General features: G+C 37.1%; 1 protein-coding gene across 5 annotated transcripts in view; it reads left to right on the top strand.

Annotated features, from left to right (window-relative positions):
• SYK (spleen associated tyrosine kinase) overlaps window positions 1-11,283 on the top strand; it is a 55,586-nt gene extending 44,303 nt beyond the window's left edge. For all 5 annotated transcript variants that reach the window (XM_081941633.1, XM_081941630.1, XM_081941632.1 and 2 more), the window contains 6 exons: window positions 1,867-2,044; window positions 4,804-5,013; window positions 6,454-6,640; window positions 6,865-7,005; window positions 7,200-7,312; window positions 8,967-11,283. In XM_081941633.1, coding sequence (XP_081797759.1) covers window positions 1,867-2,044; window positions 4,804-5,013; window positions 6,454-6,640; window positions 6,865-7,005; window positions 7,200-7,312; window positions 8,967-9,039 — 902 coding nt within the window. In that variant the 3' untranslated portion in view covers window positions 9,040-11,283. The remainder of the gene's footprint in view (window positions 1-1,866; window positions 2,045-4,803; window positions 5,014-6,453; window positions 6,641-6,864; window positions 7,006-7,199; window positions 7,313-8,966) is intronic.
• Window positions 11,284-13,160: the final 1,877 nt, after the last annotated feature.

Genomic DNA, 13,160 nt, shown 5'->3' with positions numbered 1-13,160 from the left:
AGAACTCCAGTGTAATAGCACACATAAGGCAAAATATGATTCTGTAGGACCCGCACTAGGTTCCAGCTGCTGCTACTGCCAGTTCGTTCAGGGATGCACATGCGCAGTACTAAAAAAATTGCTTCTGCACATGTGCAGAAGGAAAAAACAAGATGGTCGCACCTATGGCACTGCCAAGAGAACTGGTTCTGGGGCGTTACTACCTACTCGGCTGAACCAGTCTGAACTGGTAGGAATCCACCTCTGGCCCACACAATTCATAAGGTTCATCCCTGGAACGATTCCCCAACTCCACCTACAAGCTGCTCAAATACTGTGCATGTTTGGAAGTACATACCTGTGTGAGCAAGTTTTCTCTGTGATGAAAAAGGGCGCACAGAAGGGTTCTCACTGATGAACACCTCTGCTCTATCCTGAGAGTTTCCACAGCTCAGAATCTAACTCCAAACAGGGATAAACATCTAGCCAATGAAAAATGCCAAGTATCCGGCTCGGACAAAACAACATGAGGGAGAAAGAACATTAAAAAACTTATGTTTGTTCTTTGTTTTAAATTTGTTTTTGCAGATTTATTTGAAATATTTGCTCATATTTGAAACGTTAATCCTGTTTAGCCCACGTTAATACAAACCTGAACTAATATGATACAATAGTCCTACATGCAACAGGCCCTTTGAGGGCAACCATATTGCTGATCCAGTGAAAGTTTGTAGGAAGTGGCTTCCTCCAAGTCGAACTTCTGCCTTGAAAGGTATCTGGAGAGGAAGAGGGGAGGGTGGGAGCGCAGCATGAGGGAAGGCTGCCCCAACAAGCTAGCATCCTTACCACTCATAATTGGAAACAGGGATTCCCTTTCGAGAAGGACCAGCCTCCCTCATGCAGGACCAGGGAGCACTGCTCTCCTGTCACCTCCACTTGCTCTCCAGAGATCTGTTAAGGCAGAAGTTGGACTCAGTGGAAACTGCTTCCTACAAAGTTTCTCCTCCATGTTTCCACACACAGCAGCTGTGTCCTCCGCCTCCTCCTTTGCTGGGAGGGTACACCAGACAGGGAAATGCCAACGATGTCTGGGATTGGAAGAAGAATGTCTCCTTTGGTGTGCTGTGTACATGCAGGCACACACACACACACACACACACACACAATTCCAAGCTTGGAGACTTTTATCCATATCTGAGCTTACAACCTGCCACTGGACTTGGGAAGAAAGCCCTCTCATTCCTATGTGGATAAAAGTCCCCAAAGCTGGAATGTGTGTATGTATGTGCATGCATGCAGTTCACTGCCAGCAGTTTGGGGATGCAAGGAACTTGTAGGGCACCAAATTGTCCCCACATTATAGCCAGTATGACTTGTTCCATCCCAACCCAGCCATTGTGAGTCAGCCACACCCAGTGAGCAGCAACAAGCTGGCCATGTCCACCCAGTCAGCCATGCCCACCCCATCAGCCACGCCCACCCAGTCAGCCACATCCAATGAACAGCGTCAAGCTGGCCACGCCTACCCAATCAGCCACCGCCAATGAGCAGTATCAATCTGCCCACCCAGTCAATCGTGCCTGCCCGGCCCCCCATAATCAACCACAGCCCTGATGCAGCCCTCAATGAAATCGAGTTTGACACCCCTGCTGTATGTGATTCATTAAGATGTAGAAAAGCAAATGAGAACCATATGCATAAAATGGCATAGTAATAAAACCATTATAGTTCAATACGGACGTTCAAACTAAAATATAATTATGATTGTTTGAAATGATGGCTCTTGTTTTGAGCTAATATTGTAAAGTTAATATTTTAAATTCAATCAGTAAGGACAGATTACAAAGGAGAGTTGTAATAAAATAAGTTCTGCTGTTCTTTTAACAGGTGAACAGAGGGATCCTTTGCCTATGGATACAGAAGTTTATGAAAGTCCATATGCAGATCCAGAAGAAGTAAAAGCTAAAAATGTCACCCTTGACCGAAATTTACTGACTTTGGAAGAAAAAGAACTTGGTTCTGGTAATTTTGGTACAGTAAAAAAAGGCACTTATGAAATGAAAAAGTAAGTTATTGTTCCCCATCTTTATGCTTTTAGTATCCTCTTCTTTATTGGATTTTGATACTGTTATTACAGAAATTATTAGAAAAAAAATGACCCTTTATCTAACATAGAATTAAAAATTAACTAGGTTCAGTTAAATGAACATTGTTCATTTGCTATAGCCTTCCAAAGCACTTAGTAATTTAAAAGGAATAGTTTTCCCATAAAACAATAGTACATTGCTTTAACTACATTAACTCTCATGTCACAAATATTTGCACTGGATTCCAGTTGTATAACAAAAATCTAGAATGTTACTTTTAAACAAAAGATGCTGGCAGTTTTATTATCTCCTAGCTCAGTCAGAATTCCCCTTAAATTCAATAATTACCTACCAAATTTCAGCTGAATCTTCCTTATGAATATGGAGATAATTGTATCGTTAAAATTCAGTTTTGTGTACATTTACACAGAAATGCCACTTAATTAACCTAGAAAGAGTGGTTTGAATTGCAGCCTAGCATAACAATATTTTTATTTGAAATTATTTGTTATCATTTGTTCATATAAAAATTAGCATTCTGATGTTAATTTGGTGCCATAGCAGTATACTATATAATTAACATTTTTTTCTATATATCTTTGCTGTTCCTGTTGGGGAAAAAATATGTGTGCAATTTATATTTTATTTTATTATTTCTGATTATTTATTTACTTTTGGTAACAAAGCAATCTAATTTGGAAAAAAATAAAGGTACAAACTAAGAAAGAGAAAAAGAAAAATCTAATATTTTATACTTATAAATAGTCACTGATTTACCAATAAATTCACTACTATAACATGAATAGTGCAAACTATTATCCTTCGATTGGTAGAAAATAATCTGTTTTGCCTCTTTCAAAACAGATTGGTCACAAATTTCTGACAATCATTCTTCAACAGATTCCAATTTCTTAACATAATTGTTTTGCAACCCATTACCACCCTTATCCTCAATACAAACACAATTCTTGATAAACAGCCAAATTCTAAAGTTTCAACATTATATTAACATATTTTTAACATTTAAAGATGTTCCCATAAAACTATTAATATGCATTAATTCACTACCCCACAAAAGATGCTAATTGATCACATTACTATGTAATATGAGTCAATATGGGTCAAATACTATATCATATGGGTCAAAAATAGCATTGGGCCAAGATTTTTATTAGCCACCTCTTGGTAAAATGAAAATATAGTCAAATATTATAAGTTTGGTAATTATTATCTATTTCCTTTGTGCTATTTTCCATGGCAAGTTCTTGAAACAACATGTGGTAGGAAAAAATTATAGGAGAACTAGTGATGAGAAATCTATGACCATTTTAGGATGTAAATTGAGTTGTGATAGGAACTCAAGACTATCTAACTCTGGAAAATTCTATTTTGGTAAATTATTTAATTGGAAAGCTAAGATACAAGCTTGGTCATGATTTTAAATCATCTAGGATATAAAGACTAGTTTAAGGATTTTCTCCAACTTCAAATTGAATTTTGGCTTTTCAGTTTGTAATAGTGGAAGTGTCTTCAGCTTAAGTATGTTTTGAGAGATCACTACGGACCAGATGCTTTGGTTGCCTCAAAGGCACCTGAGTTGCTTACTTGTTTGATGGAATCCATTACGCGCAGTGGTGGGTTTCAAATCCCGTTCCAACCGGTACAATTGGAACGGGAACAGCGGCATCCTCATGGACACATGCAGCACAAGCGCACAGCACGCGCATGCATCTTAGCACCTCCGTGATGCTCCAGTTGCTCCGCAGAGCGTTGCACAGGCGTTCTGCCCCACACATCCCGGGATCGCGTTCTGCCACACACATCCCTGCGACCTATTCGCTCGCACAGAGAGGGACTTCTCCGGGTGCCGTCCTCCAGAGAGTGTCAGAGGGCGGCGTCCAGGAGTAGGGCCTTCTCTGTGATGGGCCCTACCCTTTGGAATGACCTCCCCCCAGATATTAGGACAACAACTGACCTCCGCTCCTTCCGCATGAAACTTAAGACCCACCTGTTCCGACTAGCCGGCCTGGCTTAATTTAGAGCTTCTCCACCTCTTGGGCATTTTTAATTTTTAATTTTAATTTTTAACTTTAATTATCATTGGGGTTTTTAATTGCTTTAATTTATTGTAATTTATTTATTTATTGTTCCACCTCCTCCATATTGTATTGTTGTGACCGCTGCTGATGTACGTCGCCCCGAGTCCCTTGGGGGAGAGGGGGCGACTAAGAAGTCAAAATAATAAATAAATAAATAAATACTGTACGCGCCATGTGCCTGCGAGAAAGCCCAGAAGCCTTTAAGCAGCTTTTAAGGAGCTCGGGCCGGCAGCTGGGCCCTCCGGAGCACCGTACCGGAATGGTATCCAGTGCTCCTAGCTGGCTCTAGTATGTACGTACCGGGGCGTACCACCTGCAACCCACTACTGATTACGCTATAACATACTGTATCTCTATCAAAAGTGCATGAAAAATTTGGATGTGGACTCTTCTGTGATATTTCAAACATAGACTAAAGAATTGGACCTTCTGAGATAAAGCCACAGTAATGGCTTCATGAACTAAAAAAATTTAAATGTTATTTACAGATTTAAAATTAAGGCTAATTCTGTTTGAAAAATGTCAGCAGAGCAAAGCAAGCAAAATTTATTTTAGGACAGAAATAGACCACCCCATTTCCAGCCATCTACCCTTCTCCAAAGCTTCATAATTAAGTTTTCCTGGAATTTCTGTTACAGAGGAAAGAAAATTGTGGCTGTGAAAATTCTCAAAAATGAAAGTAATGATCCAGCAATAAAAGATGAACTCCTAAGAGAAGCAAATGTAATGCAACAACTTGATAACCCATATATTGTCCGAATGATTGGGATATGTGAAGCTGAATCTTGGATGTTGGTAATGGAAATGGCTGAGCTTGGCCCTTTGAATAAATATCTGCTAAAACATGGGTGAGTTTGACAGTAAGTTGGTAAATTTTAACCAATAATGGATAGAATCTAAATTGATAATTAAAATGACCACTGCTCATTGGAAAGTACAGGTTATATGAAAATAACAGCTTTTGTAATATCCAATGAATTGTCGAAATTGGTGTTTCTTTGAATACTTCAAAAGCAAACATTTTCATAACTGTGACATTTTCAAAATTAACATTTTCTTCTTCAATTTACTTTGAAGGCATATATGCAGCTTTGTGACATACCACTTTTTTTCACTACAAGTGGATTTACTGAATACAAATATATATAGCTATGCCACATTCATATGAAGGATGATATATTTTGACTTGCCATCCCTGCTTACCTGAATGCATGGCTACAATTTTTCTGGATTTAGTATTCCAGAGCCAAGGTGGCGCAGTGGTTAGAGTGCAGCACTGCAGGCTACTACAGTTGACTGCTAGCTGCAGTTCGGCAGTTCAAATCTCACCCGCTCAAGATTGACTAGCCATCCATCCTTCGAGGTTGATAAAATGAAGACCCATATTGTTGAGGGCAATATGCTGACTCTGTAAACTGCTTAGAGAGGGTTGTAAAAGCACTATGAAGTGGTATGTAAGTCTAAGTGCTATTGCTATTCCGCAGGTACATTCACAGAGCATGGAAGTCACTGCAATGTAGGAAAGTCACAAATGTAAATGATTGAGTCTCTTTAGGTCAGAGATGGGGAACGATGGGCCCTTTATGACTTGTGGATTTCAATTCCCAAAATTGAGTCAACTGGCTCAGGAATTCTGAGTTGAAGTCCACAGGTCATAAAAGAGCCATAGTTCCCCACCCCGTCTATACCATCATCATGCTTCTTAATTATCTCATATTAATTGGTGATATTGATCCAGTATATATTCTTGCTAGGACAAGCCAGTGTAATTCTGGGAGTTGAAGTCCACAAGTCATAAAAGGGCCTTCATTCCCAACACTGGTTTAGATGAATCTTTGATTTCTGCAAGGTCTATTTTCCAGAAAATCTCTGTTTAATGGTTGGCATTTGCTTGTAAATCAATCTAGCTCAAGCTTTTTAGGGCACATTTCAAACATTTGCTAGGATCAGGACAAAGAAATAAGCAAAGAGCAAGAAAATATTAATTTTATTCTAATTTAGATGTAGTTTAAAAGATTAATTCAACTAGTATATTTATTTCCTGTATATTTAATAATAATATATTATATAATTATGTCATTAAAATTTATAATCCATTGATAATTTCTGAAGGTTTATTGAGCAATAATGTATGGGAAAAAATGAATGCATAAGGACTGTGTTCTCTAATCAATAAAGTTGGAATATTTCTTCAATGTATTATTAGCATCCTCTCTCTACTGGGTGGGAGTGAGAAATGAAGAATGTAAAAAGAAATAGGTTTCTAAAAGTCTGGTTTGATCTTGCAGAGATATTACAGAAAAGAACCTAATAGAGTTGGTGCATCAAGTTTCCATGGGAATGAAATATTTGGAAGAAAATAATTTTGTACATAGAGATTTAGCTGCAAGAAATGTGCTTCTGGTTACACAACATTATGCCAAAATCAGTGACTTTGGACTTTCAAAAGCTCTTGGCTCTAATGATTATTACAAGGTAATTTTTCTATCCTTTAACATGTTTAAAAACATTATGTGAATTGTAGTATCACTATAATTCAGCTTTTGCTCAACCTTATGCCTTGCACAAATTTGCAACAAATAATTATGGTTCATTGAACAATTACAATGGAACATGTTTTCTGATTCTTTTATAGATTGTGGTTAATAGATATAACCAATATTTTTTATTCTTTTCTATAATTTTGGGTGTCATTACAGGCAGAACATCATGGCAAATGGCCAGTTAAATGGTATGCTCCAGAATGCATGAACTTCTTCAAATTTTCTAGCAAGAGTGATGTTTGGAGTTTTGGTGTGTTAATGTGGGAGACATTTTCCTATGGGCAAAAGCCATATAAGGTAAATAAACTTTATTTACCATTAAACTTTCCTTTATAATTCCAAATCATAGATTTAAAAAATAAACCAAGATGGAGATGCTATTCAAATGTCCATTGTGACACACCTTTGTGAGAAAATATTTCAGAAATTGTGATAGTCTTATTTCAGTCCAAGCCAACATCGTCTCAGTTTTCTCTGTCACTCGATTGTAGGGTATGAAAGGAATTGACGTTGCTCAGATGATTGAAAGAGGAGAACGATTAGAATGTCCAGTGGGTTGCTCGTCTGATATCTATGAATTAATGAAATTGTGTTGGACATATAAGTAAGTATTCTCATATCAATAGTTTATTGAAGCTTATGAGGCTCATTGACCATAGTTAAATGTTCCATTGAAACCAACATATAGGGCAGTGGTGGGTTTTGGATCCAGTGCCCAGTGTCCACTACATGAACGTGCGCAGCACGCACACACAGGAGTGCAGTGTGTGCACACACGTGCGCAGCACGTGCATGCATCCTTACCTCTTGCAACGCCTCCGTGAGCCTCCGCAACACTCCCGCTGCTCGGCGGAGCATTGCGCAGGTGCCATGCATTACGTGCACGTGCACGGAAGCGATAAAGAGCTCAAATATAGGTAAGGAGTTCGGGCAGGCGGGTGGGCCCTCCTGAGCATCGTACCGGAACGGTACCCGGTGCTCCGGGCAGGCACCGGTACACCCATACCGGGGTATATCGCCTGCAATCCACCACTGATATAGGGTATTCTCTGCCCCTTCTTTGTAAACAAAGTGTTCTCCAGGTTTTCCCCTCTTTACATCTAATTATACGAAATACATTTTACATCTTTTTTCCATTTTCCATTTCAGTCATCTTATTTTCATTCCATAATCTCCCACTTAATTTGAATTTCTTCTTAATATATTGACAATATCGTTATTTGCCTCTCCAAGTTAATCACATTTAATATATCATTTCCATCTATTATTCTATTTTACTGTTTATAACATATATCCTCAAATTTAATTTTGTATATTAAACATTTCATTTGATTAGTTTATCCACAAATTTTAATCTATTTCCTACACATTGTATTAAACATAAACCTTTGGCTATATTCACTAAATTTCATTCTATTCTATTAACAAATCCTTTTCTTTCTTTCCTCCTTTTAACCATTTTCTCTTGGTCTCTTAGGAACTTCATTTCTCTTATGGTCTTTTCTCTCCATCCATTTATTTGGCTTTTTCTTGATCTTGAAATTTTTATATTTTTCTTTCGGATTCTTTCTCTCCTTTTTAGTTCTATTCTTCTGATACCTCTCCCCAATTTTTCCCTCCAACTTTCCCCACTATTCCCATCTTTGCCATTTAACTTTCCCTTTTTGGGGGCCACTTCCCCCTTTTCTCCTTTGGGTATGTAACTATAAATTCCAATATAATCATCAAAGTATTTTTCTTTTTCAATATTTTTTCTATTTCTATAATACCATCCTGTTTAGTTTGGAATTCTTTAGCAAATGAAAAGTGATACATCTCATTTTTCATGTGTCACAACATATCGGTAAATACCATGATTTGATCTCTTGGTTCTGACCCCCATCCTTTTTGACCTATTCTCTGTTTATACCTCCAGCCTGTAGATATCCTTCTTTTGGAACTATCTGATAGTATTGATAAGTAAGAAGATGAAAGAAAGAAAAATACAGATCATGACTTTGCCTAGATTTGTGGTCCTTTCCAGTGTTTCCAAAATGTCATTTCATAATGCAGTATTCTGTTGGCTGCTTCTTGCTAACTCCTGAGAAACCACTATTAAGTTATCTGATAAGGATAGCAATTACACACTAAGCTGTTCTGAAGCAAGAGAAAGTGCTGGTAAATGTTGTCATTAAAGAGATAATATATTGACTGGAAATTGCCAGACAAATAATAAAGCACCTGTTTGTCTACAAAAATATTTTTCTTTTTTCTTCCAGAGTTGATGATCGGCCATCATTTTTTACTGTTGAATTAAAGCTACGCAACTACTACTATGACATTGCTCAATAAGTATGCTGTGGAATTGCAATGAAGACATCTCAAGAGGCAGATACAAAAGTTGACTTTTCAAATAAGTTGTACTCCGGAAAATACTCAAAATGCTCTCTAGAAGAATCATTGTGAAAAGACCATTGCTGTAGAATTACCTTGCTACTTTTAAAAACTTGCTAGTATCTACAGTAATATTTTTAAACTGAGCTTATTTGATGTTCAAGGATCTGGCATTAGTTATACTTGCTTAGTCTATTTTAAATCGGTTTTGTTAGGCTGCGTTCTGTCTTGCTGTTCAAATGAATCATCTTTTATGATATCAAAAGAACATTTGTATTTTCATCATTATTGCTGTCAAGAGAATCAGATACTTTCACTTTTGAAAATTCAAAGCAGAGATTGGCTTTAAATTAGAAATGAGCCAATAAAGTTAGAAAAAACAGATCATAGCTTTAAAACATATAGCATATATGTGCAAAACAAAATCTATATCCCCACTTCTGTCTTGGTAGTTATTATTTGGAAAAATCTAAACATCTATAAACAAAATTGGCAAATTGTTTCATATAGTAACAACAGATCCCTATTATTGTTTTAATCTTTAAATTAAATAATAAAAGTTAAAAAAAATAAGAAATATAAATAAACTAACAGCGCTTCACCTCGGTCTGTTGTGTCATATAATCAAAACACTGATAGGCTCTGGGAACCCCATTTATTTAGGTCTACCCTATATTAAAACTTAATTGTTTAGTTAGGTGTCATTGAGTCAGGCTTATTTCCTAGGGTACTGCTCAGTATTTCATTTTATTTCCAACAATAACCCATAACTCTTCCTAAGACAATCATGCAAAATTTTCTTTTATCCTCTCCTTCTACCTTAACCTTTATCCACTCTCTCTTCCATTTCTCCATCTTGACAAGGAAGGTTTGTATGTTTTATTCTATGATCAACTCACATGTTCCAAGTTTGTGAATTTCACCTTACTAATTGTTGCCTCAAAAGACAGTGGGCCTTTATTTGGCTGAGGATTGAACAACCATTTTTGCCTGGTATTCGTACTGTCTTTAGATCCATCTTCTGAATTTTATTATCTCATTCCTTCTCAGTATCAATATACAGTATACATTACTGTATACTGTGCATTATTGGAAAGATCATTGCTTTAACTATTCTGATCATTGTTGTCATCAAATATTATCTTGTAAAATATCCTTCAGTGAGGGTATTTGCACTTGCATCTAACAATAATACAAACATATTCTAGCAACTTATTTATACTACTTGTTCCCATAATATCTTCATCTTGTTCCCAGCCCACTGATGAGACAGGCTTACGGTAAGTTGTTCTAATCCATTATCAAAGCAATGCTTTCTCTCTTATAGGGAGAGGAATCCCTTAGTTATCCCAAAGTGTGTAACATCTTAGATGCTTCATGAACTATTCTGTCAGCAGCACAGTCAGGTGACTTCTAGGGGGGTAGGATCAGCTTCAAGTTACTGCAGTTACACATTTCCCTTCAGTACCTACTGTCACCATTCTCTTTTCTTAACCTTTGGCAGAAAGCACTGGGCATAGTTGCTCCAGACCCAGCAATTTCATCAAGAACTTAACAAATTGTGAAAGTTCTCCAGATACAGGAATAAGATTGGCGATGGGACAATACATTTTATGCCAATATTGATTTCTGCTGACTCAAACATAGTTAGCCACTTGAATTAGGCCTTGGGGAAGGGCCATCTTTGCCACAGCATTTATATCCTAAGATGAATGTCTTCTTTACTCATTATTTTTACTTTACTTTGTGAGCCCAAAAGCTGACTTACCATCTACCATCTTTATGACTAACTGTAAGCTCATGATATTAGCTTGTGATCATGAGGGGATGTTATTATGAGGTGACTAGAAATCCTTCCATGGCTAACGATCAAGATGCTTTGATAACAAACATCTGCAAGTAACCAAAACTTTCTCAGCTTAGGCATTGAGAAACTGTGACTGAACTGACTGATATAATAAGAGTTTCTAATACTGCATTATTGAGCAATAGTACTAATCTTTGTGCTTTTTGTATTTTCTGTAATATAGAACTATCAGGAAAAGAACTGAAATGTTCATGCCTTAGCATCTGAATTTAAGTTTCTTGAAATGTTTCTACTAAACAGCCATCTTGCCTTATTCTCAGAACAATATCAAGTGTTCAGACAATAAGGTATATCCAACTATGCATGCTTCCCCTGTTAGCTTAACATCTGCCAGTAAAATACAATACAATACAATAGTAGAGTTGGAAGGGACCTTGGAGGTCTTCTAGTCCAACCCCCTGCCTAGGCAGGAAACCCTATACCGTTCCAGACAAATGGCTATCCAACATCTTCTTAAAGACTTCCAGTGTTGGGGCATTCACAACTTCTGGAGGCAAGCTGTTCCACTGATTAATTGTTCTAACTGTCAGGAAGTTTCTCCTCAGTTCTAAGTTGCTTCTCTCCTTGATTAGTTTCCACCCATTGCTTCTTGTTCTACCCTCAGAGGCCTTGGAAAATAGTTTGACTCCCTCTTCTTTGTGGCAACCCCTGAGATATTGGAATAATGCTATCATGTCTCCCCTAGTCCTTCTTTCTCTTAAGCTAAACATACCCAGTTCCTGCAACCGTTCTTCATATGTTTTAGTCTCCAGTCCCCTAATCATCTTTGTTGCTCTTCTCTGCACTCTTTCTAGAGTCTCCACATCTTTTTTACATCGTGGCGACCAGAACTGAATGCATTACATCGTGGCGACCTTCTCCCAGCATTCTATCCAAGGATGCTGCAGAAGAGTTCAGCTACCTATGGGTATTACAAGGAGAATAAAACAAATTCTTTTGCATGTGGTTACAGAATATAAGTGTAATTTTAGACATCTCCTATTATCTTATTTAGAGAGCCAGTTTGGTGTAATGGTTAAGGCACCTGGCTAGAAAAGAGGAGACAATGTGCATGAAGCCAGCTGCCTTACCTTGGGCCAATCACTATATCTCAATCCTAGGAAGAAAGGAAGAACAAAAACCTTGGCAAGGAAACTGCAGGGACTTCTCCAAGTAGTCTCTGAGAATCAGACAGGATCAAATGGAAGAAAAAAATACACACCTTAGTCTGTAACTATCTTACATTGTGCAATCCTGCATTTTTTTCCTGACCACAGAAAGCCCACTAAAAAGGGAGAGTTTGGCTAACACGCCAACACATCTGATTGATAGTATTAGCAAACTTATTTTTACATCATTATTAGCTGAAAATTTAATGATTTCTGTATTGCTTATGATGAATAAGTTCCTTAACAACTCTTGATCAATTATATTTTCTGTATGTTTTTAAAAATGTTATTCGTTTTTAATTTTATCCTTGAAGACATCGGGTATATGTAGCCATACATTCTATCATGATTTAAGAACTACGGTAATATAAACTAAATTAGGCAATAGAAATGTATATTATTTTAAATAACTGGATACAAAACATTTTCACTTTAATTTATTTTTAAATCTCTTTAGGCATATAGAAAAATATTCTGTAATAATAGAATTGAATAGCTAATACTTTATTATCATTTGTTAATTGTATATACATTCACAAGATCTTATTTTATCTGTTTCTATGGCAAATATATTTGTAATGAGGCAGATGAATTCAAACCCACCTGCGTATAACAGATATTGTCATAGTAATAAGATGAATGTATCTATTTAAAAATCCTGATGCATTTCCTGAATGAGAAATAGTACATGTAGCTTAGAAAAAGTGTTCCCATCTCTGATTAGACCTCCATTGCCACAATCTATCAACAACAGATTGTCACAATCATCAACCACCGACTTTAAAAGCTGATGTACCTTTCAAAATTGAAGGTGAGGCGTTTGAATATCTTTCTTACCTATTTTAAACACCTTAAAAGATTGTTTCTCTTGTTTGTAATAAACCATTGGAACAGAGGTGGTATTCAGAAGGTTCTGACCAGTTCTGGAGAACTGGTAGCAGAAATTTTGAGTACCTTGGAGAACCGGCAAATAGGCTGCCCCTGCCCCTGTTGCTTCCCAGCTGATCTTCTTTTATTGCCCTGAACAGGAGAACAGAGCTGGAAAACAGGTTAGTGGGGTAGGG

Source organism: Natrix helvetica (assembly GCF_964273705.1).
Source record: "Natrix helvetica genome assembly, chromosome: 2".
NCBI classification, from domain to species: domain Eukaryota; kingdom Metazoa; phylum Chordata; class Lepidosauria; order Squamata; family Natricidae; genus Natrix; species Natrix helvetica.
Note: the sequence above shows the minus strand (reverse complement) of the source record. Positions and strands in the feature narration are given on the sequence as shown.